Source organism: Kogia breviceps, chromosome 3, assembly GCF_026419965.1.
Source record: "Kogia breviceps isolate mKogBre1 chromosome 3, mKogBre1 haplotype 1, whole genome shotgun sequence".
In the NCBI taxonomy this organism is placed as follows: domain Eukaryota; kingdom Metazoa; phylum Chordata; class Mammalia; order Artiodactyla; family Physeteridae; genus Kogia; species Kogia breviceps.
In genome coordinates this window covers 180,812,008-180,839,933 of record NC_081312.1, presented here as the reverse complement: position 1 = coordinate 180,839,933, position 27,926 = coordinate 180,812,008, and the positions used below count along the sequence as shown (strand labels likewise).

The 27,926-nt window shown below is 43.9% G+C and overlaps 1 protein-coding gene across 7 annotated transcripts in view; it reads left to right on the top strand.

Moving 5' to 3' along the window:
- FRMD4A (FERM domain containing 4A) overlaps window positions 1-27,926 on the top strand; it is a 663,610-nt gene that overhangs the window by 284,575 nt on the left and 351,109 nt on the right. Inside the window, exon 1 of one of the 7 annotated variants that reach the window (XM_067030465.1) lies at window positions 20,226-20,632. The exons of the other annotated variants lie outside the window; for them this stretch is intronic. Coding sequence (XP_066886566.1) covers window positions 20,567-20,632 — 66 coding nt within the window. The 5' untranslated portion in view covers window positions 20,226-20,566. Of the gene's footprint in view, window positions 1-20,225; window positions 20,633-27,926 lie in introns of those variants that run through there. 7 annotated transcript variants of the gene reach the window in all.

The window sequence follows — 27,926 nt, the reverse complement described above, 5'->3', positions numbered from 1 at the left end:
ACAAGGACCAGATAACACTTGGGTGGTTCCAGGTGGGGTTTTCTCTGGGGTGAATCAGTGCTCTCTCCAGCCATCTTCCTCGCAGGAGGCTAAAATCGAAGCCCCAGCGAAGTGGACTTGAGATGGGGGTTGGGAAAAAAATACTCCCTCTCTTAGGATCCGAGAAGACAGTTTTTTCTGAAACTGAGGCCTGGAGAGACCTGGGCATGGGGTGATGCTGGGTAGCTTGGGCTCGCTCCTTGGACACCGTCCAGGTTCTCTGTGGGATGCTGGCTGTGTACCAGATGGTAGGATGGGGCTGTACCTGTAGGGCGATTTCCATTTTTCTTTGCACTCTTGTTGAGTGCTCAGTAAGGCCTATAAAAGTTGCAGCCTGGTCTCAGTCGTGGTTTGGGAAATTAGGCTTAGGACAGAGTTGTGCAGGGAAGAAAGAAAGAGCAGTGTCCCCAGTCCCAAAACCAGAATTGGAATCTCAGGGTCTGGGCTAGGAGAGGCAATCTCTCCAGGGTCACCAGCAATGGAGGAGGTGGCAGGGACATAACTATAGATGAAGGGCTAGAACCAAGCACCCAGAGCTGTTTGTTCCAGAACATACTGAAGACAGGGCCTCAGAAAATGCTCAGAAATAGCAGGGGTCTTTTTGATGGAGGTGGGCTGGTACCATAATAATCTGGGTATAAAAAGTAAGTGTAACCTTATCTAGAAGGCAAAGGTGGGTGACTCCTAGGCTGTAGGGGTGAAAAATCAACAACTGAAACCAAGTACTCGGAGTTACAGTCTGAATGCTTGTGTTCCCAAAATTCATGTGTTGAAACCCCACCCCCAATATGATGGTATTAGAAGGTGTGGCCTTGAGAGGTGATTGGGATTAGATGAGGTCATGAGGATGGGGCCCTCATGATGGGATTAGTGCCCTAATAGGAGTCAAGAGCTTGCTTCCCCTCTCTGCTCTCTGTTGTGGGCAGATATAAGGAGAAGGCAGCCTCTATAACTTGGAAGAGGGTCTTCATTAGAACCCAATCAGGCTGGCACCCTGATCTCAGACTTCCACCCTCCAAAACTGTGAGAAATAAATCTTTGTTGTTTATAAGCCACCTAGTCTATGGTATTTTTGTTACAGCAGCCCAAAGAGACTAAGGCACTCAGGGAACCTAGAAGAAAGGGGTTGGCTGAGTTGGGTGAGAATAGAGAGTTAAGAGTCACAGGAAAGGTGTATTTGAAGTGAAGTTCTAGGGAAATAGGGACATGGAAAGGAAAGCATCCCAACTTCCAGCTGGGGAAAACTGCAGGCTGGGCCCTGCCGATATCAAAGCCCTACGATTGATGAGATTTTCAGGCTGCACACGGTGCTTCCTGGATACGCTGTCCCCAAGAGCCTCACATTCTTTGTTCTGTTTGGCCATGCTGTGCAGCTGTGGGATCTTAGTCCCCCAACCAGGGATTGAACCCACACCTTCGGCAGTGAGAGTGCAGAGTCCGAACCACAAGGGACTTCCCTAGATCCACGCATTTTGCAAGGTGTTAACTTGTGCAGGAGCAGAATTACTCATGGAGATGTGATCCTCCTTTGGCACAGCCCATCAGCCATGCTCTGCCATCACTTAACTTCTCTAAGCCTTCGCTTCATCATCCACAAAAGGGAGGATAATAACAGTAATCACCTCACAGGGATCTTGTGGGAATTAAATGAGTTGATTCACACAAACCTCTCAGGACACCTGCTCCTGGCACAAGGGAGAGGCCAGTAAGTGAGAGCTGTTTCTGCCTAATGTGACTTTGCTCTCTGTTCTGACCGCTTTACATGGATGCACTCGATCTTCACAACAACTCTGGGAGATAAATACCCTTAGCCCCATTTTACAGGTGGGAAAAGTGAGGCCGAGAGACGTTAAAAGAATTGCCTAACACCAGTGTGTGTGTTGGAAGTTATGGAGCCAAGCCTACACTCACACGATGACTTTTTTGCCTCCACATATAGGTGCTCAATAAATACTTCTTGGTATGAAAAGATGGGCTGGAGGGAGGTGTGGTAAGCATGCTGGGGAGGGCAACTGTGAAAGCATGGTCAATTCATGAAAGCAAGATTTCCCCTCATGTTTAAAATCTTTACAGAGTAAGGCCCAACTTTTTTGTTTTTAATAAATTATATTTATTTATTTATTTCTGGCTGCGTTGGGTCTTCGTTGCTGCGCGCGGGCTTTCTCTAGTTGCGACGAGCGGGGGCTACTCTTTGTTGTGGTGTGCTGGCTCTCGTTGCGGTGTCCTCTTTCATTGCAGAGCACGGGCTCTAGGGCGTATGGGCTTCAGTAGTTGTGACTCGCGGGCTCTAGAGCGCAGGCTCAGTAGTTGTGGCGCACGGGCTTAGTTGCTCCGCAGCATGTGGGACCTTCCTGGACCAGGGCTCGAACCCGTGTCCCCTGCATTGGCAGGCGGGTTGTTAACCACTGCGCCACCAGGGAAAGCCCCAAAGGCCCAAATTTTAAGAACAGATAAAATCCAATAGCCTCTGAGGACATTTAAGAGAAAAGATTTACTGTAGACCACTGTGAATTATGAGGAGGGGAAGGACACAGTTTCGCTGACTCCTTTCCTGATATGCCAACAACCAAACTGGGGGTGGGAGGGGGTAAGGGGATGGGGGTGGATTCCAGGGGGATGTGTGTGTGTGTGTGTGTTTTAAGATTTTATTTATGTATGTATTTATTTTATTTATTTTTGGCTGCATTGGATCTTAGTTGTGGTGCGTGGGATCTTTCATTGCAGCGCACAGACTCTTCATTGTGGTGCTTGGACTTCTCTCTAGTTGTGGTGCTCAGGCTCCAGAGCACATGTGCTCTGTAGTTGGCAGCACGTGGGCTCTCTCTAGTTGAGGCGCGCAAGATCAGTAGTTGTGGCGCGCGGGCTCAGTTGCCCCTCAGCATGTGGGATCTTTGTTCCCTGACCAGGGATCGAACCCACGTCCCCTGCATTGGAAGGCAGATTCTTTACCATTGCACTACCAGGGAAGTCCCTGGATTCCAGTTTTAAAAGGCCATGGTTTACCTTTGGTTCTTAAAGTTCTGGAATGCTTGCCAGCATCTTTCTTCAACTTCCTGTTCTCAGCCTATTTTGAAGGCTCCCTCTAGTGTGAAGCCGTCTGCTTCACCATGAATTCCTTCTTTATATTGACCATTATCTCCTCACCCCCCAAGTCCCCAATGCATTCGTAATTCGAATGATCTTAATTGCTCTGTTTACAATCTTCGTAAACTTGTTTATTTGAAAAAAGGTAGGAGAAAGGTCTCAGGTACAAATTAAACCAGCACATCCGTAGGTAAGGAATACAGCAGTGGACAAATGCAACACTATCTCCCAGGGTGACTGGCTGCTCAGCATTTTTCCACATGACTCTATGAGCCCTCGGTTGGTCCCGAACACAAGATCCTAGTGGCCATGGTCATTTCATGCGTCCTTTTTGAGCTACAAGGGGGTTTCTCCACGTTCTGCCAATAAGAGATGTTGTCGTTAGAGACCAGCTTTTAGTTTGTCGTTAAAGAGCAAACTTTGGGAATTGGAGGTCAGTTAGTGAGTGGTAGTTTCCAGGGCCAGAAGGAAAGAAATAGATTTGTCTTCATAACAACCAGGGAGAGCCCCTTCCGTTCCCAAAAAGCACTATTGTTTTTATTACTGTAAAATGCTGCCCTATGTAATAAGTGGGGAAGCTTACAAAAATCCGCCATACAAAATGAGGGATTATACTCGTCAGGGGAAAACAAAGTGAATCAGGCATTCTCAAAGCTCACTGACCAGAATTTCCAGAGTTCCTGCGTCTCCATCCAGATCCATTCCAGGCCCAGAAGTTGTGTGCTCTGGCAGGAGTACCCATGGGAACCATTCTGGGTTCTGTAGTTGGATGGGACTTCAGAGCACTGGCGTCCATCCTGGTAATGTCTAGGTTGGCTGGTTCACTCTTCAGCCTTGTTCAGGGTCTTTGGTTCCTGGCCTATCCCCATTCCCACGTTCCTCCTCTTCCTCCTTCCCCATAAGAACTCCACTCCCCTTCCCCACTATCTTGGGATTTTACTGACTAACGAAGCAGAAATAATGTCTAAGGTTTCCTGAGTGACCGTGTGCTAGGCTGTGTGCTCAGCCCCTTATACGTTGTTCACTGAGTGGTCAGGACCTCTCTCTGGGGTGGACGCTGTCGTTGCCCCTTGGTGGGGAAGGAAGCCAAGACTTGACCTCAGTAGTCTATCTCGGGCCCCACAGTGGGGAAGCAGCAAAGCCATGATTCTCTGTCCTGTCTACCTGCAAGGCTTCTTTCTATTCCATGCCAGTACCTCGCTACTCGCTGGTATTCAAACCCCAAGGAGTCACATTCTCCCACACTTCTTGGACTTGGAAATCCCTCAAAGGGGACTATTTCTAGGATGGAAAGTACTTCTCATCCTAAAGTTTCCCTTTTCATGTTGCAGTCAGTTTTGCTTTCTGGATTATTCAGCACTAGTACAAGGGGGTTCTCATTTGGGTTTTCAGAATACAGATAGGAGAGAAACCAACAAGACTATTTAAATTATCTTCCTGTCAGCTGAGATAGGAAGCAGCTGTTGAGCATTTGAGATTGCATCAATGAAAGATTGGATAGAGTTTATATCAATCTCCTTGACCCTTCGGCCTCTGAAATGAATAAAACTGACTGTGCTCTGGTTTGAAAAACTGAAATGAACCCAGTGGCTTCTTTTTCTTCTTTCCTTTCTTCCTTCCTTCCTTCTTTCTTTCCCTTGTTTGTTTTTGTCTTCTTTTGTTGTTGATGATGTTCTTCTGTTTGGGATCTTGAGAGTCTTGTTGATAAGCTGGTAAAACCTTGGCCCTTCTACCTAGAGTCAGGCACCTGTATTTATTTACACAAATTTTGTCTATGGTCTTTGAAGTTTCTCAGTCCTCTTGAAGACAAAGGTCACAAGGTAAGAATCCCTATAAACACAATCGACATTGAATCAACAGTTTATAAAAGGAGATGCTGCAAGGCCATCAGATGGTCAAGCTCAGGCCTGGGCAGTGGGTACGGTGTGACTCTGGCTTTAAGGCCCTCTTCTTTCTCTCCCAGCCTTTTGCAAATGCGGCACCACCTCAGACCTGGGTTGCAGAGACCAACCTGTCACTTTGTCCTGGATGGATGGGGTATCAAGCTCTGGGCCACTTGCCAGTGTGGTCTACAGTGTGCTAGACCTGGACCTTTTGCCTCTCACAGGCACATTTAGCTGGCACTCCAGAAATTTCCACAAAGGCCAATTCCTACAGAGTTCCATAAGGGAAGACATTCCCATCAGGGGACGAGAGGAGAAAGCAGAGACTGTCCGTGGACTATACACTGGGAGACAGGCATTTGAAGAACTTTCTTGCCACAGCCTGGAGCCCAGCCCTTCAAGACTGCGGTATTGTTCGGGGGCTTCACCACAAGGTGCTGGTCTACTACAGCCAAAGCACGTCGGAATCAGTGGGCAACCTTTGCTCCCAAGTAACCAAGGAGATGTTCTTCACATCTTTTCCATCAGGCAAGGACAACAGTAAACGCGAAACTCCAAAGGATAAAGAAGTTCAAACAAAACAGTATGCGTCGGTATATTTCCACCATGAAGAATCTATTCTTTCCTCAACAAACCTGTTTAGTGGAATTTATATTTTAACACAAGAGCCATCAAAATTCTGTTCAGATGAGGACATCACTCTGCCTCACAGAGGGTCATTCCACAATATTCTGAGAGTGACATTGGAGTTGGAAGCCCACCACTGCATCTCCTGACAAATCAGAAGGAATTTGGATTGCAGGGTCCTGGAACAGAACTGTACAGTTTATGAGTCTTTCTCTCCTCCAGATAATCTCCAGTGACCAGCCCTGATGACCATGCTTAATAATAGAAGCAGTTACCACTCGGTGGGAATTTTACATCCCCACATTTGGATCAATTTGGATTATCCTCATTAGAGCAGCTAGAAAACCACTCCCTTAACCAGTCTTTGGGCTGCTGCATGGCAAATCCAGGCAGGATACTGAATGCCTGACCATCAAAGCATGAGAGCTGTGAGCACCAAAGGCCTGATCATCACCCTGAGTAAGCAAGTGATTTCCTTTATTGAGTCACGAACCAGAAAGTCTGGAGTCAAGAATCTCATGAAAGAAACAGCAAAGTTGAAAATGACCTCCACCTTAGCATTAACAAATAGTAAAATAATTCTGCCTTTGTCTGTTGGTTTTTTGGCCACACCGTGTGGCTTGCGGGATCTTAGTTCCCCGACCAGGGATTGAACCCAGGCCCACGGCAGTGAAAGCGCAGAGCCCTAACCACTGGACCGCCAGGGAAGTTCCAGTTCTGCCTTTTGTTTTCTTAAAATGTGGTCAAATTAGGCCCCATGGACTCAGCTGATCTGGAAAAAGAGCTTTTCCAAAAACGTTATAGAACAGTTTTGCATGTTGCCGTGTGTCTTTATATACTATTTTTGAAGATTCCTACGAGATAATATAGAAAAGGAAAATCGTGGCCTCTCTTGTGACACCAACAAGCTTTCACCTCCAGGCTTTATGCAGACAAAAGTGTCACAGTTCCTAATCACTGTAGTCACTTTAGCGCAGTGGGGATTGTAAAATTCGATTGTGTCTTAATTTTCATTGCTGTGTTTTATTCCCTTATATGATGACACAATAGGAACATACTACATATTTATCTGTTATACCTCTGATGGGCATTTTGATTGTTTTTATTTTGGAGCTACCATGAATAATGCTGCTATGAAAATCCCTGGGCATGTCCTCTGGTGCTTATATGGACACTTATTTGGGGGGAACTTATTTTTATGGAAAACTTATTTTGTGGGGTGGTACATGCCTAGATGTAAAACTTATTTGCAAATGTTTCCTAACTTTAAATCTCGTTAAATCAAATAACTCAGGTATGAAGATTATAATGTGTTTCCCTTTTGATGCAGAAAACAAATTCATTTATAAATGAATTTATTTTCAGATGAAAATAATTTCAATTAGTCAGAATTTCCATGACAGAAAGTTAATCTGTAACTAAAATGTCGAACTCTTGGAAGTACCGCAGCAAAGCAAGGCTTTTCAGAGAACATCATCAGAAAGGCTTTTTTGAAAAGCGTCACCAGGAAGCCAAGTTTGCTTCCTTGAAAAGCAGCTCTGAAGAATTCAAAGGACAGAAAGAGCTCTGTTTTATCTGGAGAAGGCAGAAGGGTTCCAATTGCCTCATTTCAGCATGAAAACTAAAAAACAAAACGAAAAGAAGCGACTGGAACTCCACATACTTTATGATTTTTTCAAAGCCCTCCTAGTTGCTGTTTCCAAAATTGCATTACGGTCAGATAAGTCCTTTTGCTTTCTCACAAGGGAGTCCTATAATGCCTTTAATTAAGAGGAAGTAAAATAGTTATCTCGCTCTGAAGGCCTGACACATGTTACTTCACAGCCCCAAGAACTATATCTCTGCAGGCTTGTGGATCTGACACCTGGCCGTTCCATCTCTTCACCCCCTGCCTCTTTTGGTCCAGCCACCTTCCCATCAATGTCTCCGTTAAAGGAAGACCTGCGTGAACCACTGTGACCGCTGCAGGCCAGAACTCTCTCCGTATGCCCTCAGTGCCTGTGAAGAATGCATTTCAGAGCAGGTCAGGGAGATGCCTGAGCTGATCTAAGGCCTCTGAGGAGTCCGTAGTTCTGTTAAGAAAGGATGGAAATGAGAGCGCTGCACCTGGAGGTGTTACGTCCGGATCCGGGTCCCTGGGTCCAAGATGGCTGCCAGCAGACAGGCCAAACGAGGCCATGGTCCTCGGGGCCTGTTCTCTCATCTCCAAAACACAGTCAGTCTCAGATGAATCTTACACTCGCCCCAGTTTGAAGAATTGCATCACTCTGTGTTTTTTGCTCCAACATTAATGTCAACTGAATTTCTTTAGTACCATTATTGAGTCTCTCCATTACACAATGGAGATGTTATTAAGATTATCTTATAAATGAATACCAGACATTTTCCAATGAACCCCACCATCACCACCACCCCACACTTTTTAACCAGCTTTGCCTCCTCATAAGAACTCTCTGTTTCGTCCAACAGAAGAATGATTTTCCCTCCGTGACAGGGAACAAGTGATGGTTCCCGAAACTAGAATGTTGAACACACACAAGCCCAGTGTAGCGCTTACATCACTGAGTCTGGAGCCAGAAGGCCTGGGCGCATATTCTGACTCCACCATTGCACTGGCTGTGTGACTGTTAGCAAGTGTCTCTCTGTTCCTGAGTTTTCCCACTGGTAACACTGGGGGTGGCAAAATGATAACCCCTCCTGGGGCCAGAGTGAAGATTAGATAAGTTCATAGTGGTAAGGCAGTTAGCGCAACGACTGGCACAGGGTTTAGATTAGATGGGAGATGGGTAGGTAGGTAGATAGAAACATAGATAGATAGATGAATGGATGGATAGATGTTAGATAAATGATGGATGGATGGATGGATGGGAGAAAGAGGAAGGAAGGAAGGAAGAGAGGGAGGGAAGGAGGAGGAAGGAAGGGAGAGAGAGAAGGAAAGAAAGATAGAAAATGGATGGATGGATAGATGTTAGATAAATGATGGATGGATGGATGGATGGATGGGAGAAAGAGGAAGGAAGGAAGGAAGAGAGGGAGGGAAGGAGGAGGAAGGAAGGGAGAGAGAGAAGGAAAGAAAGATAGAAAATGGATGGATAGATAGATGTTAGATAAATGATGGATGGATGGATGGATGGGAGAAAGAGGAAGGAAGGAAGGAAGAGAGGGAGGGAAGGAGGAGGAAGGAAGGGAGAGAGAGAAGGAAAGAAAGATAGAAAATGGATGGATGGATAGATGTTAGATAAATGATGGATGGATGGATGGATGGGAGAAAGAGGAAGGAAGGAAGGAAGAGAGGGAGGGAAGGAGGAGGAAGGAAGGGAGAGAGAGAAGGAAAGAAAGAAAATGGATGGATAGATAGATGTTAGATAAATGATGGATGGATGGATGGATGGGAGAAAGAAAGGAGGAAGGATCAATCGATAGATAATAAATGGATCGATGATGGATAAATGATGGATAGATGCATGTATGTAAATATGTACAGATGGATGGATGGAAGAAAGAGAGAGGATAGCTTGATCGATAGATTGATAGATAGATTAGTAAACAAGCAATAAGATCTTACTCAGCAACTAGAAATACAAATTCTTAGATGTGAAAGACCTGCCTCACCCATAGTATATATAACATCTACCCCTTTGTGAGCAAAAAGGGTTAGTATTAAATAGCAATACAAGTAAATTGTCTAAGTACAGGTCATGTTCTAGAAAATAGTCTTCTAACAATTCATGAGTCTAAGCATTTCCAGCCACAGGATTAATAGCTGGGTGCTTGCAGCGCATGAAAAAATCACTACAACCTCAATGCAAATCCAATAGAAAACAACAAGCCCAGTAAATATTTAATATGTTTAATTAAGTTAAATTAATTAAATTAATTATTTAGTTTGTTGGCTGCCTTTCTATAACGATTTTTTTTACATGTCCATGACATAACTGGTATCTACACTGTCCCTTTCACAAATGCTCAAGATATGGTGACGTGAAGATCGATATGATTATCATTTTGGTCCAGACACAGCTAGTGGCCTTGAAAGTAAGCGGAAACCTAAACAGAGATGCGCAACAGTAGAAAATAGAGGCCCGTCGTAAATTCAGTGAGGCAGTAGTATCAGCTTTACTGATGGAAGTCAGTGGTCACGAGCCTTTGATCAACAAAGTCACCAGGGAGTCTATAGCTGTACCTAGAGGAGTTGGCGTTCTTGTATATCTCGGCACACAGGGGAAATTCTGAGGACCTTCATTGCCTCTACGCTGCCGATCCTTCATGAGATTCGCTTCTGAGTTTGGTAGATTTGAAATGGAGTGAGTAGCTGGCAAATGTTATCAATTTTATACAGTCCGCATCTGATCAGGTGTCATGGTCCAAAGTCTTTCAAGATTCAACCTTGTCATTGCTTTGCTATCTCTTCTCAAGGGCAAAGGGAAGCTTTACGAAAGAATGCGTTACCCTTTGCTCTGGCTTAGTGTCCTTTTAATGTCCAGTCATCCTAACAGGTGCATTTTGGAGTAGGTAATACAGAGATGCTCAGGGGAGCCATTAATCAAGATGCTCTTAAAATTGCCTTTAAGTGTGGACGTCCGTGGGTACACGGGTCTGACATCCTGCTGCTAATCATTAGTTTATGCCCATGACCAGATGTTCATGAGACACATCTGGACCCATCTGGATCAATGAAGACTTGGTTTAAAGAAAGGGAATTCATGTTAGGGAATTTTTGTGAACCACTATTTTCAATTAATAAAGGAGATTATAAATTGAAATTTAAATGAGATGCCATTTTTCACTCCTCATATTGGCAAGATTCAAAAAGCTAGCTGTGTGGCTGACAGTGTCAGGAATCAGGCACTCTCTGTTTTCTGGGGGGTATAAATTGGCACAAACTCTATGGAGGGTAAAATTTTTTTTAACGTACGTGACCTTTGAGTCAGCAATTCCACCCCTAGAAGTCTACACCCCAAAATGCATTTTCATGTTGTGTTAGTGACACGTTCGAATTCCCACCAATAGGGTGCAGATTAGTGACATATTCCAGACAGTAAAGTACTCCCTGCAGTTGTAAATACTTGTGATATATCTTCTCTATATTGATACCTGTAACATATACAAGTGGTAATATTTTATGCCTCAGTCAGATTAGAACATCTCCAGAGATAGTAAAGGTGCTTGCCTCTAGTACAAACTCAGTGGCTGTAGGTCAGAGACATAAAACAGAGAAACTTTTTCACCTGTTCTCTTGTTCATTTTTAATTTTGTATCATCTGCGTATGTTACCATTCAAAAACCGTTAACAAAAAGTTTCAAAAAAGGGGGACTCAGTCTTGTGCCTAAGAATCAGTTGTTCATTCGCAAGCACATGCGTGGGGAAGAGATTTCATCGTGGTGAGGAGGAGGAGTGCCCAGAGAGCACTGATGTTTCCAGAACACACCTGGAAGGACTTGGGTCAACCAAGAAGCAAAATAAGATCACTGCACTCTCCCTTGGTCTGGCTTTGTCCTTTCTCCACGCTTCTAAAACTGAAGGCAGAGCGTTTATTTCAGCTTCCCTTTTCTGCCTGGCTGATGTTCTCTCCCGTGGGTTGGCATTGAACTTGGGGGAGAGAAGAAACACATAGAGAGGAAGGTGGAGGATGTGTTTGCAGCGATTCACCGATGAACTGTTTCTGCATATCTTTAGTCTGTGTTTTAGTAGCAGTGTGACGATGCATTGAAAACCAGAGATATAATCGCAGATGTTAGAGCTGAATTGTAGCTAACGATCCTCTGGTTTCCAGGCACCAATGCCTGCCTGTAATAAACTCCTCACCAGTCAGCAGCACAGAAAATACAGACAACAGAGGGAGTTCTCCATCCAACTAAATGCCATCCACTTTAGATTCTGAGATGATATCTCTCCTATTTTTTTATTTTGTTTATTGATTTTTTTTTTTTTTTTGGATGTGTTGGGTCTTTGTTGCTGCGCGTGGGCTTTCTCTAGTTGCAGCGAGCCGGAACTACTCTTCGTTGCGGTGCGCGGGCTTCTCGTTGCGGTGGCTTCTCTTGTTGCAGAGCACAGGTTCTAGGCACATGGGCTTCAGTAGTTGTGGCACACGGGCTCAGTAGTTGTGGCACACGGGCTTAGTTGCTCCACAGCATGTGGGATCTTCCCGGACCAGGGCTCGAACCCGTGTCCCCTGCATTGGCAGGCGGATTCTTAACCACTGCACCACCAGGGAAGCCCCCTGTCCTATTTTTGGTGTGTGTTAAAATGTCTTTCCTTTAATAAAATCCCGGCGATGGCAGATGGTGATGGCCTTGTTTTGTTATTTGTTCTTGTTAATGCCCCAACTTAGCGTATAAGATATTGGCAACCCTTGCTTGGTCCTCCCGATGTTTAATTCGATGTGCAAATTGTAGTGTTCCATGATACCCACCGTCTGGAATCCCTTGTCTAGGCTCAGCCCGGATTTAGACACGTGCAGAAACTGAGCCCAAAGAGGCTGCGAGCCTCAGGCCACAGATGAAGGACCCCAGTGTCAATCCTGCCTCAGCTGCAGTAGCACAGCCTCCCTGTGGGGTGAGGGGGAGCCCAGACCTCACCGGTAGCCTCATGAAAACCTAGTTACGGCAAATCCTGGCCGTTGTGAAGCCATCCATGCGATAAAGCTCTCAGATCACTCACTCTCCATCTTCAGCCAAAGGTCCTTCTGTGAAAAGGGGGAAAAGCGATATTAGCCCTTCTAGGGCCGGCCTCGGTGAAGATGTAAGGGCCTGGTCTCTGGAGCAAGGCTGCCAATGTGAGATAAATTCAGGTCATTTCACGTCCTTCTCTCTTCGGGGTTAGCACTTGAGCTAAACTTGAACAGGGATTTGTCAGCTGCATGAGGAACTCAGGTTATTTATTGATTAGGGCTGTGAGTTATGGGTAGAGACCCACCCAAAGCCCACGATCTGATCATCTTCCCCCTCCAACCCCCATGTACTTATTACGAAAATATTTGTCTTGTTGTCTTGTGGAAGCTTCATTTTTCTCAGTGATGGGATTATATCAATCTCATAAGCCTTAAAAGCTAACAGTCAAAAAAAAAAAAAAAAAAAAGCTAACAGTCATCCTCCAATTGCCATTTTTCAGCCAGCTGTACCCAGAGCACTCGTCCAAGTTCAGTGGGTCAGGTGCGGAAAACACAGGGCTCTGCTGGCTGAAGCAGGGAGAAAGCGAAGAGTCAGTCTCTGGATGCTGACCTGACCACCTGCGAGCTCTTGGTTTTTTTTTTAGTTGAAGTATAGTTGACTTACAATGTTGTGTTAGTTTCAGGTGTACAGCAATGTGATTCAGTTATACATGTAGATATATCTATTCTTTTTCAGATTCTTTTCCCTACAGGTTATTTTAAAAGACTGAGCAGAGTTCCCTGTGCTATACAGTAGGTCCTTGTTGGTTATCTGTTTTACATATAGTAGTTTATATATGTTAATCCCAAACTCCTAATTTATCCTCCCCCCCTTCCCATTTGGTAACCATAAGTTTGTTTTCTATGTCTGTGGATCTATTTCTGTTTTGTGTATAAGTTCATGTGTATTTTTTTTTAGATCCCACATATAAGTGATATCATAGGGTATTTGTCTTTCTCTGTCTGGCTTACTTAGTATGATAATCTCTAGGTCCATCCTTGTTGCTGCAAGTAGAACCATTTCCTCCTTTTTTATGGCTGAGTAGTATTCCACTGTATATATACACAACATCTTCTTTATCCATTCATCTGTCGATGGGCATTTAGGTTGCTTCCATGTCTTGGCTATTGTAAATAGTGCCGCAGTGAACATTGGGGTGCGTGTATCTTTTCAAATTAGAGTTTTCTCCAGATATATGCCCAGGATCACCGGGTGACTCTATTTGTAGTTTCTTAAGGAACCTCCATACTGTTCTCCATAGTGGTTGTATCAATTTATATTCCCACCAACAGTGTAGGAGGGTTCCTTTTTCTCCACACCCTCTCCAGCAGTTATTGTTTGTAGACTTTTTGATAATGGCCATTCTGACCAGTGTGAGGTGATACTTCATTGTGAACTCTTAAGAGAGCTACACTCACAGGAGGCCAGCCTGCCACAGCTGTAACAGCCGTTTGGGCTGCTATAACAAAATACCGTAGGACCGGGTGGCTTTTGAGCAAGAGAAATGTATTTCTCACAGTTTTGGAAGCTGGAAAGTCCAAGGTCAAGGTGCCGGCAGATTCAGGGTCTGATGAGAACCTGTTTCCTGGTTCATAGTCCTATTACTTCCCGGTTTGTAGATGACTATCTTCTAGCTATAACCTCACGTGGCAGAAGGAAGGGGCAAGGGAGCTCTCTGGGTTTCTTTTCTAAGGGCACTAATCCCATTCACAAGGGCCCCCCCCATGACCTAGTCACTTCCCAGAGCCTCCAGCTCCAAATACCACCGCACTGGGGATTAGGTCTTCTACTTATGCATTTGGTGGGGACACAAACATTCAGCTCGTAGCAAGTAGTTCACATGCCCACGGCATCTCACCTTAGACTAGCTCAAAGTGCTTTATCGGGTTCATGTTCAAAACAACCCTGGAAGGCATGGAAATCTTTAACTCCTGTGCCACTTGAACAGATGAGAAAGAGTTATCAAAAGTGCCTGGGAAAGATTTGGGAGGCTATGGTAAGGATCTGTGCTTCCACAGCCTGCATTTGAACTCCAGTAATCAAGGTGCCCTGGAAGGTGCAGGTGGTGGAGCTGGGGTGATTATCCTTGGTGAATTCCCAAGATGCCCTGCTGGGGGTGAGCTCAGAAGCTCTACAAGCCTCTTTTAATCCCAGTGGTAGAGCAAGTGACAGGTGTCGAGACTGAAAGAAATCAGACGAGTATTTGTGCGTTCTCTCCATTATCGGCCCAGAGCACCACTGCGTGTGCCTGACACGAGTTGCACAGCCTGTTAATTTTGAAAGTGTTGAAATTCATCCTTGTGAATGGGCAGGGGATGCAGGTGGGAGAGGCAAGGCCAGAGTTGGGTAGGGAGGACAGATGTGGAGGAATAGAGCCTTTGTACTTGGCAGGGAGGCTGTCAAAATCGAAAAGGCATGGTGAGTAGGGAGGACAAGGTTGCTTGTGTAAGCCCTGTGACACAAACATGGGAGGAATCAGGCAGACCCTGCGGGCATGGTCTGCTGATAGATACCACGGCCTGGAGCCGCCGCAGTGCCAGCCTGCCAGGGGCTCTATACAGGCAAACCTTTTTTTTTTTTTTTTTTTTTAAATAGATCTTTATTGAAGTGTTTGTCCTCCGAGAGACAGCTCAAGCAGACAGGCGAGCCTTTATTACTAGACCCAGACAGGCAACTGTCTGTAGGGCCATCAGAAGAGCCTGTTTTACTTAAACATGCATATCCTTAAAAACCCTCTCGTTCTAGTTTTAAGGCAAGGCAGAAGCTTGACAGACAAGTATATCAATAGGATAGTGATATCAGTTGCTTTTACATGTATCACTGGGAGTTTTTTGCACTATAAACTGGTCTTATGGGATATAACTGAGTGATCAAAATAAGAGCCAGTGGTTTTGCTTTTTAAAAAAAAAAATCTCAGTAAATATTTCATCACTTTCAAATCACTGCTCACACACCAATCGAGGCACTGAAAGGGTTAACTAGATTATCTTAGTGACCAATTCTGATCGACTGCACGGGGGTCTGATCCACTGCTTTGTAGTTGACCCTCAAAGGGTTTTTTGTTGAGTAGAAATTCCCTGCAGTAGAGTGAACAGAGAGAACTTTCCAGAAAAACATCTTTGCGTATTCAATTGCTTACTGCATTGGGCTTGCACACCATTGTACGTAATAGAGATTGTTTGATATGACTTGAACCGTGATCTCTTTGAACTGAGGACCTCACCTCTGCAGAGTGTTCACAATTTGTTTTCAGGGCTGCGGAATAACATAGTTCTTTCTCTCTAGAAGGCTGGTTTGCCCACAGCTTACCTAGGGAGGATGGAAGGGAGACTGGCTTCACGTCTGTACAGGGAATCCAGCCAATCCCTGCCTTCCAAAGATTTCCCTTTCATCTGCGTCCTGTCAGCAAAATATTGAGACTGCTGGAGGAGGTTTTTCATGGACTTGGGAGCAGGAAATGGTCAATGAGATTGAAACAGAATGAAACTCGAAATTTAAAAACGTACCCACAGGGCTTCCCTGGTGGCGCAGTGGTTGAGAGTCCGCCTGCCGATGCAGGAGACACGGGTTTGTGCCCCGGTCCGGGAAGATCCCACATGCCGCGGAGCGGCTGGGCCCGTGAGCCATGGCCGCTGAGCCTGTGCATCCGGAGCCTGTGCTCCGCAACGGGAGAGGCCACAACAGTGAGAGGCCCGCGTACCACAAAAACCAAAAAAAAAATAAAATAAAATAAATAAATAAATAAAAACGTACCCACAAAGGTTATTTGAATGTGCAGAGCAGATTCTAGCCATTGCCGACCATAGCAGGTGTGTTGCTGATTAATTGTCCTTAGTTCCAGCACGGTGGTGAGTGTCAGATGCTTCTTAGGTGGCCACTAAGTTTTGATCAATTGTTGGAAGTGTATTTTTTTTTTTTCTAAATGAGATGTGTACCATCAAAGTGATGTCTGTGGGATGGTGTCGGGATCCTGTGCTGCCGATACTGAGATGTTGGCTTCTACCTTCTCAAAGCCAGGGGTCTCTGGGCTCAGACCCCTAGGATCCATCCGTGCCCCCAGCCATGGCCTTGCCAATTATTGCTGCCAATCCCATCCCCGGGTGGCATGCTCTATACCTGACTCACTCTCATTCATTTCCCGTGGGATGGGAGTAACGTCCTTTCTTTTTTATCAATGAGCCCTCTCATCCCCTAAGTCCCGGAGTGAGTGCTCCGCAATAAGGAAGTACGCTCTTCTTTCCCATTCTCAATAAGAAATATAAAATTCCACCGGCGCCTCTGGCCAAGTCTTCCCTAGACTGTAAGTCTTGAACAAAGAGCCGTGTCTTGACCCTCTTAGCAGCAATAGGACTCATCCCAATATCAGGCCCGGTTGCTAAGTAAATATTTGTCAAAAGGATGTGTGAATGAATGAACAAATGAATGTTCAGATTTTATATAAGCATCAATAAAATGTCTCCACAGTTACCAAAACTGTTTATCAATTAGAATATATTTACTAAAAAAAAACTTCCGGGTCTTCCCTGGCGGCACAGTGGTTGAGAGTCCGCCTGCCGATGCAGGGGACACGGGTTCGCGCCCCGGTCCGGGAGGATCCCACGTGCCGGGGGGCGGCTGGGCCCGTGAGCCGTGGCCGCTGCGTCTGCGCGTCCGGAGCCTGTGCTCCGCAACGGGAGAGGCCACAGCAGTGAGAGGCCCGCGTACCGCAAAAAACAAAACAAAACTTCCACGTTTAATCCGCCCAAGCCATCCTTTACCGTATGCTCATATATTGATAAGCACTGATGCCTGCGAGCTTTGCCTTATCATGATGCACCTTCAGCAGTTTCCCCGCCTCAGGACTAGTGTGGCCCTGCTGCCTCCAGGGTACCCAGCTTTCTCCCCTTGGTTCATATCACCCACTAATACCGGAACTCATACCAAATGCCTCTCGTGGTGACATCCACAATCCACTACCTATTTATTTCCTCATTCTCTCTCCAAACTAACTCTCGTGTGGTCATTGTTTCCCCTTTCGAAACTGTTAAGGTGACTTTGTTTCTAAAAAGTAGGGTGTTCTTGATATGTCCTCCTTAGAGCTGTTTCTAAAAAGTAGGGTGTTCTTGATACGTCCTCCTTAGAGCTGTTTCTAAAAAGTAGGGTGTTCTTGATACGTCCTCCTTAGAGCTGTTTCTAAAAAGTAGGATGTTCTTGATACATCCTCCTTAGAGCTGTTTCTAAAAAGTAGGGTGTTCTTGATACGTCCTCCTTAGAGCTGTTTCTAAAAAGTAGGGTGTTCTTGATACGTCCTCCTTAGAGCTGTTTCTAAAAAGTAGGGTGTTCTTGATACGTCCTCCTTAGAGCTGTTTCTAAAAAGTAGGGTGTTCTTGATACGTCCTCCTTAGAGCTGTTTCTAAAAAGTAGGGTGTTCTTGATACGTCCTCCTTAGAGCTGTTTCTAAAAAGTAGGGTGTTCTTGATACGTCCTCCTTAGAGCTGTTTCTAAAAAGTAGAGTGTTCTTGATACGTCCTCCTTAGAGCTGTTTCTAAAAAGTAGGGTGTTCTTGATACGTCCTCCTTAGAGCTGTTTCTAAAAAGTAGGGTGTTCTTGATACGTCCTCCTTAGAGCTGTTTCTAAAAAGTAGGGTGTTCTTGATACGTCCTCCTTAGAGCTCTAGCTCAAGAATATTAACTACTCACACTGCTCAAATTATGCACAGCCTCTTGTCCTGAACTTTGCTCTTTATATTCTAAGAGAAGCCATGCCTTGGACTGACTGTAAAACCATGTAAAGTCATTGCTGGGACTGGGAGACTGGCTGCCTTAAATGAAAAATATTAACTGTTCTGCATTGGCTGATCCCTTGTCTATCCCAGGAAGAGGATTCATGAAATACACCAGTGTATCTTCTTTGAAATTCCAGATTTTTGAAATACTTTGTCCAAAATGAATTCTTAAGGCAAGGGGCTCAAGAAAACCTGATTTTGAAAGCTCTCCTGAGATTCTCAGGAGACCAGAACAGTACTGCATCTGTGTATACATCTCTCCTCTCCAGCAGTCTCCTGGTTATGGCCGACTGTTTACCCATCACTCTCTTACCTGGTAAGAGAAGGTACCTGGCGTTTTGAGTTCCTTCACAACAGCTATAGTTTTAACAAAAGACGGCAACTCCATGGCAAGACATCAGCTAGTGCTGAGTCTTGGCGGCTGACATAGTTTGCTCTGGTCCTCGCCTCCACTGCAGACATGGGAAACACATTAGCTAATAGGGAGGTCTGTGAATATGAGTTTGCCTGTCAGGGAAATATATTTGCTGTACACTCTTGGCTATAGGAGCCATTCATCACCGCAGTGCCGCCCCCTCCCTGGTGCCTCTGCCTAACAAGAGATGCTTGTCATGAAACCCACTCTAATTCCCCTATTAGAGGCTCGAAAATGGAATCGAAGCCATAATTCAAGGAACATTTATGTACAATTTATGACCGACTTGTCTACTCTGAGAGACTCCAAATCTGCTTTATAAATAATATGATGCTTTGTATCGGTTTTTTTCTTGGTCCTTTATTTTATGCTTGCTTTGTGTAAATGTTGCATGCCGAGTGAAGTGGGTCTGCGTCTCCTTTGGGAAAATGAAAATTCATGGGGAGATACTAAATTGGAGAGTTTCAGCTGTTCCCGCTTTAAAGAGGTCTGACAAAAAGGGGTGGGGGGGAGTTTTATTATAGTCCAGAGGGTTTCATATTTTTGTTTCCTTCTCCCTACCATGTGGGCCACCTTCTTCTTTGGCATAGGTATTGACTGTTAAGTGATCATAGCCTGTTTGGAGTCAGAGGCTAGAATTGGCGTGGATTATTCAGTTCCGCAATTATTTAGGGAACAGGACAGAACTCGCTTAGTAGACCGAGACTGTTTTCTGTTAGAACACTCACAAGAAGGATGTGGCCACCGTAGGCTTGACGACCAAGTGTTCCTGAGAGATTTACTCAGGCCTGAAAGCTTGTCCAAAGTAGTGGTCTTTCTTAAGATGTAAGATTTCAGCCTTAAGAGGGAAAGATGTTCTGACAAAGGCTACAGCCTAGCTGGACTTGGAAAACATGATGCTAAGTGAAAGAAGCCAGACGCAAAAGGACTAATATCGCATGATTCCACTTACATGAGGTATCAAGAATCATCAAACCAAGAGAGACAGGAAGTAGCACGGTCGTTGCCAGGGGCTGAGGCCAGGGGGTGGGGAGTTGTTCAATGGGTGTAGAGATTGAGTTCTACAGGATGAAGAGAGCTCTGGAGGTTGGTTACGCAGCAACGTGAATGTACTTAACACTTGCAAACCACACACTTCAACGGCAGCGAAGATGGTCAGTTTCATGCCATGTGTATTTTACCGCAATTAACATCTTTTAAGTTAAAAAAAGAAGGAGACGAAGGCGCTGCAGCAAACTTCAGAAGCAGAAAAGGAGAAACGGCCTTTGCAAGATTGGATTGTCTTTCGCTGGCAGAAGCTTGAGGAGTTGACACAAGAGATTCAATTTTTTTCCGTGATGTTTATCTACTCTTGAAGAGGAGGGGGTGGGGAGGACGTAGGACGGGGGAGAGTCCAAGAATCTAATAATATTCTGAGGAAAAATTTCGTTTCCTTGTTTTCCACAAGACTATGTGCTTTTCTGTCATCGTGTACAGAACAAGGTCTGATGGGTGTTTCACAAAGAGCCATTGATGGCGTGTCTGTGTGAATTGCCCTAGCATTGGTCACAGCCAACTTCTGTAGGACCCACTGCCCCCATTCTACAATACGCTCCAGTGTGTTTGGCCGTTTATGAAAGGTCACAACCGAACTGAGAAATGGGCTGGAGTCAAAAACATGTGGCCCTATAAATATCGGAGTCAAGACGGTTTATTCCATTTTTTTCCCACTCTCCTTACTCACCCCATCTTGCTTTCTCTCTCTCTTTCACCCACCGCCAGGGTTTCCCTGAGTTTCCTACTGCACCTCGGACCGTGAAGCCATCAAGAGCCAGGCAGTAGCTGGATTCTTCACCTGGTGACATCACTTTGTGCCCAGTCTGGGTCCCACAGCATCCTTAATACAGCTTTTTTTTTTTTTTTTTTTTTCAATCCTTTAAGATTTCTGGCTATGAAGCTCCAGCCAGACAGTCTGCGACGCTCTGTTCTCTTTTGAGGGTTTCCGCCTCCCTTAGCAGCAATTCTGCCTTGTGACTAAATTTGTCTTCGCGTGTTCCGAGCAGAAGAGCTTTTGCGAGTTTGGGCCGTCAGTGGGGCCTGACCACCCGTCGGATCATATTCGTTATGACTTTAGCTGCCAAACTGGAGGACTTTGAGGTGACGCTGGAACACCTGCTCATGGATGTGTTTGTAAGTAAAGGCAGACCCTGCTCTGCGCCCCCCCCCACCACCACCCGAGGCTTCCTGTCCCCGTCGCTGAGTCAGATTCCCTTCCACGGTCATCCGATCCCCACCATGCTGTTAATTCCTTCCCCGTGGGCCTTTGGGGGGAGAAAACCGTCAAGTCACTAAGTGCCTGAGCCGTGCGGATTGGTCTATACAGATTACAGGGCAGAGAAGCAGCTTTTTAAACCCAGTAACATGCAGAAGGCGAATGAATGGGGTGAAGAAATAGAACACATTTGCCAGAAGAGACCAAAGCAGTTTCAGAAGGCATTGCCTGGCAGAGTCAGATTCATTTGTAAAGTGAAGTCATCGCTCCTGACAAAAGGGGGAGGGTATACTGAAAAGTCTTGCTTTTCCAGTGGAGGAGGCGGGAGACAGGGTAGCGTGAGAACTCCCATCTCCGGGGCCTGGATCCCGGCCTCTTTTGTAGGTGTTAGGTTACCAAGACTTCCTCAGGAGTTGATTTTATGGGGTGAGGCTGTTCGAGTGAGTCTCTTTTAAAGAAAAAGCAGCTGACGAGGACACTTCTGTGCCTGTGATGAGCTCAGAAACACGATCTTTGAAAAACCCCGGCGTTCATAGCAACCTAAACAACACTGCTACCTCCACGCCGACCACACTCTTTCTCAGTCTTTTCTGGAGGTTTTCTGTCCGTGATAGGTCTGTCTGTTTTGTGTTCTTGGCGGGGGCTTAGGGAACTCCAGACTGTGTGAAACATGCAGGTGGTAACCCAGCTGGGAGGTGTTCTCCTTCCAAGAACAACACCGGCTCTGCCCTGGGCGAGGCAGCTGGGGTAACATTTTGAGGACAGGCCTCTTGAATCTGGAAAAGGCTTTTAGAGGGTTGGCTCTTTCTGTACTATGCATCACTGAGGCCCTTTCAGGAACCTTTCGGGGAATGGTGTGTTTTGGCAGACGTGAAAGTCTGGGGTTTTTTTCTTTATTAATTTATAATTTGTCTTCAAATTGAGGCAACACGATGCTGGCAGGTCTCCCAGAGGGGATCAGCCTTTCCAGGGCCGGGTACCAGGATCTCGGTGACTCGCGCCTGTTCTGACTGTAGGGTCGGGAAGTTATGCCTTAAGAAAGAAAGCTGTCAAGAACGGAGAGGGTCCTTCTGGGTTTCCAGCGATGGGAGGTCCGGGGCCGGCCTCCTCACTTTATCTGAAGTACAGATAGAGACGGGACAGCAGAATGCGGAGTTGCTTCGACAGCTGAGAGCCTCTGCCTGCCGTGGTAGGGGCTGGTGGTGGGTGGCAGCGGCTCTGGGGTCTCGTGGCGGGGGGGTGTCTGCGGCATACCAAAGGCTTGGGGTGAGTTTGGTGTGTGTGGGGGGGAGGAATTAATCCAGAAGCTGTTTTACTTAAATACCACAAAGTCATTAACGCATTGCCCTTCTCTCCTTAACTGCCCCCATCTCTGCGTTCTTTCCCCAATACTTCCACCTCCGTAATCGTGTTTGGAAGCTGCTGGAGGGCACTGCAGTCATACACCCCATCCTTTTCGGTAAACGCAACCCATAATTTCACGGCACCGGTTTAGGTCCTTACTACCTCTCACTTGGACTAACCATCTAATGTTCCCCTGCGTCCAGCGTATCTCCTCCAATTCATCCTACCATTATCGTCTCCAGATCGACCTCCCCACACTATTTTTTTAATTTATAAAAAACACTTTTAGACTGGTTGTTAGATTCACAGATTCACAGCAAAATGGAGCAGAAAGGACAAAGATTTCCCGTATCCCCCCGTCCCCGCACGCTCGATGTGGATATCCCCTGCAAGAGTGGTACATTTGTTACAACTCATGGACCTACACTGACACATCATTATCACAAAAAGTCAGTATTTTACATTAGGGTTCATTCTCGGTGTTGTCTGGACAAGTGTATAATTACATGTATCCACCACCGCTGTATCACACAAGATCGTTTCAGTGCCCTAAACATCCTCTGTGCTCTATCTATTCATCCATCACTCTCCCCTAATGCCTGGCAACCACTAATCTGTTTACTGACTCCATAGTTTTCCCTTTTCCAGAATGTCATATAGTTGGAATCATACAGTATGTATTCTTTTCAGATTGGCATCTTTCACTTAGCCATATGATTTTTACGTTTCCTCCATTTCTTTTCACGGCTTGATAGCTCATTTCTTTTCAGTGCTGAATAATATTCCATTGTATGGATGTACCACAGTTTATTTATTCATTCACCTACTGAAAAACAACTTGTTTGCTTCTAAGTTTTGGCAACTATGAATAAACTTCTGTCAAAATCCATCTGCAGGTTTTTGTGTGGACATAAGTTTCAGTACCTTTGAGGAAATGCCAAGGAGCTTGACTGCTGGATTGTATGGTACGAGAATATTTAGTTTTGCAAGACACGGCCAAATTACCTTCCAAAATGGTCGTGCCATTTTGCATCCCCATTGAATGAGAGCTCCTGTTACTTCACATCCTCACCAACATTTGGTGTTATCAATATTTTGGATTTTGGCCATTCTAATAGGTATGTAGTGGTATCTCATCATTGTCTTAATTTGCATTTCTTTAATGATATATGATTTTGAACATCTTTTCATGTGCTCACTTGCCATCTGTATATCTTCTTTTTTTTAACATCTTTATTGGAGTATAATTGCTCTACAATGTTGTGTTAGTTTCTGCTGTATAACAAAGTGAATCAGCTATACGTTTACATCTATCCCCATATCCCCTCCCTCTTCTGTCTCTCTCCAACCCTCCCTATCCCACCCCTCTAGGTGGTCACAAATCACTTAGCTGATCTCCCTGTGCTATGCAGCTGCTTCCCACTAGCTATCTATTTTACATTTGCTAGTGTATATATGTCAATGCTACTCTCTCACTTCATCCCAGCTTACCCTTCCCCACCCCCGTGTCCTCAAGTCCATACTGTATGTCTGCATCTTTATTCTGTCCTGCCCATAGGTTCATCAGAACCATTTATTTTTTTTAGATTCCATGTATATGTGTTAGCATACGGTATTTGTTTTTCTCCTTCTGACTTACTTCACTCTGTATGACAGACTCGGGGTCCATCCACTTCACTACAAATAACAATTTCGTTTCTTTTTACGGTGGAGTAATATTCCATTGTATATATGTGCCACATCTTCTTTATCCATTCATCTGTCGATGGACACTTAGGTTGCTTCCATGTCCTGGCTATTGTGAATAGTGCTGCAGTGAACATTGTGGTACATGACTCTTTTTGAATTATGGTTTTCTCAGGGTATATGCCCAGTAGCGGGATGGCTGGGTCATATGGTAGTTCCATTTTTAGTTTTTTAGGGAACCTCCATACTGTTCTCCATAGTGGCTGTATCAATTTACATACCCACCAACAGTGCAAGAGGGTTCCCTTTTCTCCACACCCTCTCCAGCATTATTGTTCGTAGATTTTTTTGATGATGGCCATTCTGACTGCTGTGAGGTGATACCTCATTGTAGTTTTGATTTGCGTTTCTCTAATGATTAGTGGTGTTGAGCATCTTTTCATGGGTTTGTTGGTAATCTGTGTATCTTCTTTGGAGAAATGTCTGTTTAGGTCTTCTGCCCATTTTTGGATTAGGTTGTTTGCTTTTTTGATATTGAGCTGCATGAGCTGCTTGTATAATTTGGAGATTAATCCTTTGTCAGTTGCTTCATTTGCAAATACTTTCTCCCATTCTAAGGGTTGTCTTTTCATCTCGTTTTTGGTTTATTTTGCTGTGCAAAAGCTTTGAAGTTTCATTAGGTCCCGTTTGTTTATTTTTGTTTTTATTTCCATTTCCCTAAGAGGTGGGTCAAAAAGGATCTTGCTCTGATTTATGTCATAGAGTGTTCTGCCTATGTTTTCCTCTAAGAGTTTTATAGTGTCTGGCCTTACATATAGGTCTTTAGTCTATTTTGAATTTATTTTTGTGTATAGTGTTATGAAGTGTTCTGATTTCATTCTTTTACATGTAGCTGTCCAGTTTTCCCAGCACCACTTATTGAAGAGGCTGTCTTTTCTGCATTGTATATTCTTGCCTCCTTCATCAAAGATAAGGTGACCATATGTGCATGGGTTTATCTCTGGGCTTTCTATCCTATTCCATTGATCTTTATTTCTGTTTTTGTGCCAGTACCATACTTTCTTGATTACCGTAGCTTTTTAGTATAGTCTGAAGTCAGGGAACCTGATTCCTCTAGCTCCTTTTTTTTTTTCCTCAAGATCACTTTGGCTCTTCAGGATCTTTTGTGTTTCCATGCAAATTGTGAAATTTTTTGTTCTAGTTCTGTGAAAAGTACCATTGGTAGTTTGATAGGGATTGCATTGAATCTGTAGATTGCTTTGGGTAGTATAGTCATTTTCACAGTGTTGATTCTTCCAGTCCAAGTACATGATATATCTCTCCCTCTGTTCATATCGTGTTTAATTTCTTTTATCAGTGTCTTCTAGTTTTCCGCATACAGGACTTTTGTCTCCTTAGGTAGGTTTATTCCTAGGTATTTTATTCTTTTTGTTGCAGTGGTAAATGGGAGTGTTTCCTTAATTTCTCTTTCAGATTTTTCATTGTTAGTGTATGGGAATGCAAGAGATTTCTGTGCATTAATTTTGTATCCTGCTACTTGACCAAATTCATTGATTAGCTCTAGGAGTTTTCTGGTGGCATCTTTAGGATTCTCTATGTATAGTATTATGTCATCTGCAAACAGTGACAGTTTTACTTCTTCTTTTCCTATCTGGAGTCCTTTTATTTCTTCTTCTTCTCTGATTGCTGTGGCTAAAACTTCCAAAACTTTGTTGAATAATAGTGGTGAGAGTGGGCAACCTTGTCTTGTTCCTGATCTTAGAGAATATGGTTTCAGTTTTTCACCATTGAGAACGATGTTGGCTGTGGGTTTGTCATATATGGCCTTTATTATGTTGAGGTAGGTTCCCTCTGTGCCTAGTTTCTGGAGAGTTTTTATCATAAATGGGTGCTGAAGTTTGTCAAAAGCTTTTTCTGCATCTATTGAGATTATCATATGGTTTTTCTCCTTCAGTTTGTTAATATGATGTATCACATTGATTGATTTGCATATATGGAAGAACCCTGCATTCCTGGGATAAACCCCACTTGATCTTGATCATGGTGTATGATCCTTATAATGTGCTGTTGGATTCTGTTTGCTAGTATTTTGTTGAGGATTTTTGTATCTATGTTCATCAGTGATATTGGCCTGTAGTTTTCTTATTTTTTGTGACATCTTTCTCTGGTTTGGGTATCAGGGTGATGGTGGCCTCGTAGAATGGGTTTGGGAGTGTTCCTCCCTCTGCTGTATTTTGGAAGAGTTTGAGAAGGATAGGTGTTAGCTCTTCTCTAAATGTTTGACAGAATTCGCCTGTGAAGCCATCTGCTCCTGGGCTTTTGTTTGTTGGAAGAGTTTTAATCACAGTTTTCAATTTCAGTGCTTGTGATTGGTCTGTTTATATTTTCTATTTCTTCCTGGTTCAGTCTTGGAATGTTATAACTTTCTAAAAATTTGTCCATTTCTTCCAGGTTGTCCATTTTATTGACATAGAGTTGCTTGTAGTAATCTCTCATGATCCTTTCTATTTCTTCAGTGCCAGTTGTTACTTCTCCTTTTTCATTTCTAATTCTGTGGATCTGTGTCTTCTCCCTTTTTTTCTTGATGAGTCTGGCTAATGGTTTATCAATTTTGTTTATCTTCACAAAGAACCAGCTTTTAGTTTTATTGATCTTTGCTATTGTCTCCTTCATTTCTTTTTCATTTATTTCTGACCTGATCTTTATGATTTCTTTCCATCTGCTAACTTTGGGGGTTTTTTGTTCTTCTTTCTCTAATTGCTTAAGTTGTTTATTTGAGCTTTTTCTTGTTTCTTGAGGTAGGATTGTATTGCTATAAACTTCCCTCTTAGAACTGCTTTTGCTGCATCCCATAGGTTTTGGGTTGTCTTGTTTTCATTGTTATTTGTTTCTAGGTATTTTCTGATTTCCTCTTTGATTTCTTCAGTGATCTCTTGGTTATTTAGTAGCGTATTGTTTAGCCTCCATGTGTTTGTGTTTTTTACAGTATTTTTCCTGTAATTGATATCTAGTCTGATAGCATTGTTTTTGGAAAAAATACTTGATATAATTTCAGTTTTCTTTAATTTAACAGGGCTTGATTAGTGACCCAAGATATGATCTATCCTGGAGAATGTTCCATGAGCACTTGAGAAGAAAGTGTATTCTGTTGTTTCGGATAGAATGGCCTATAAATATCACTTAAGTCCATCTTGTTTAATGTGTCATTTAAAGCTTGTGTTCCCTTATTTATTTTCATTTTGGATGATCTGTCCATTGGTGAAATTGGGGTGTTAAAGTCCCCCACTATTATTGTGTTACTGTCGATTTCCCCTTTTACATTTGACTTATGTATTGAGGTGCTCCTATGTTGGGTGTATAAATATTTACAATTGTTATATCTTCTTCTTGGATTGATCCCTTGATCATTATGTAGTATTCTTCTTTGTCTCTTATAATAGTCTTTATTTTAAACTCTATTTTGCACAGGGAGATCAGCTCGGTGCTTTGTGATCAGCTAGAAGGGTGGAATAGGGAGGGTGGGAGGGAGGGAGACAGAAGAGGGAAGAGATATGGGGATATATGTATATGTATAACTGATTCACTTTGTTATAAAGCAGAAACTAACACACCATTGTGAAGCAATTATACTCCAATAAAGATGTTAAGAAAAAAAACCCTCTATTTTATCTGGTATGAGTATTGCTACTCCAGCTTTCTTTTGATTTCCATTTGCATGGAATATCTTTTTCCATCCCCTCACTTTCAGTCTGTATGTGTCCCTAGGTCTGAAGTGGGTCTCTTGTAGACAGCATATATATGGGTCTTATTTTTGTATCCATTCTGTCAGTCTTTGTCTTCTGGTTGGAGCATTTAATCCATTTACATTTAAAGTAATTATCGGTATGTATGTTCTTATTACCATTTTCTTAATTGTTTTGTGTTTGTTTTGGTAGGTCTTTTCCTTCTCTTGTGTTTCCTGCCTGGATAAGTTCCTTTAGCTTTTGTTGTAGAGCTGGTTTGGTGGTGCTGAATTCTCTTAACTTTTGCTTGTCTGTAAAGGTTTTAATTTCTCCATCAAATCCAAATGAGATCCTTACTTGGTAATCTTGGTTGTAGCTTTTTCTCTTTCATCACTTTAAGTATGTCCTGCCAGTCCATCTGGCTTGCAGAGTTTCTGCTGAAAGATGAGCTGTTAAATTT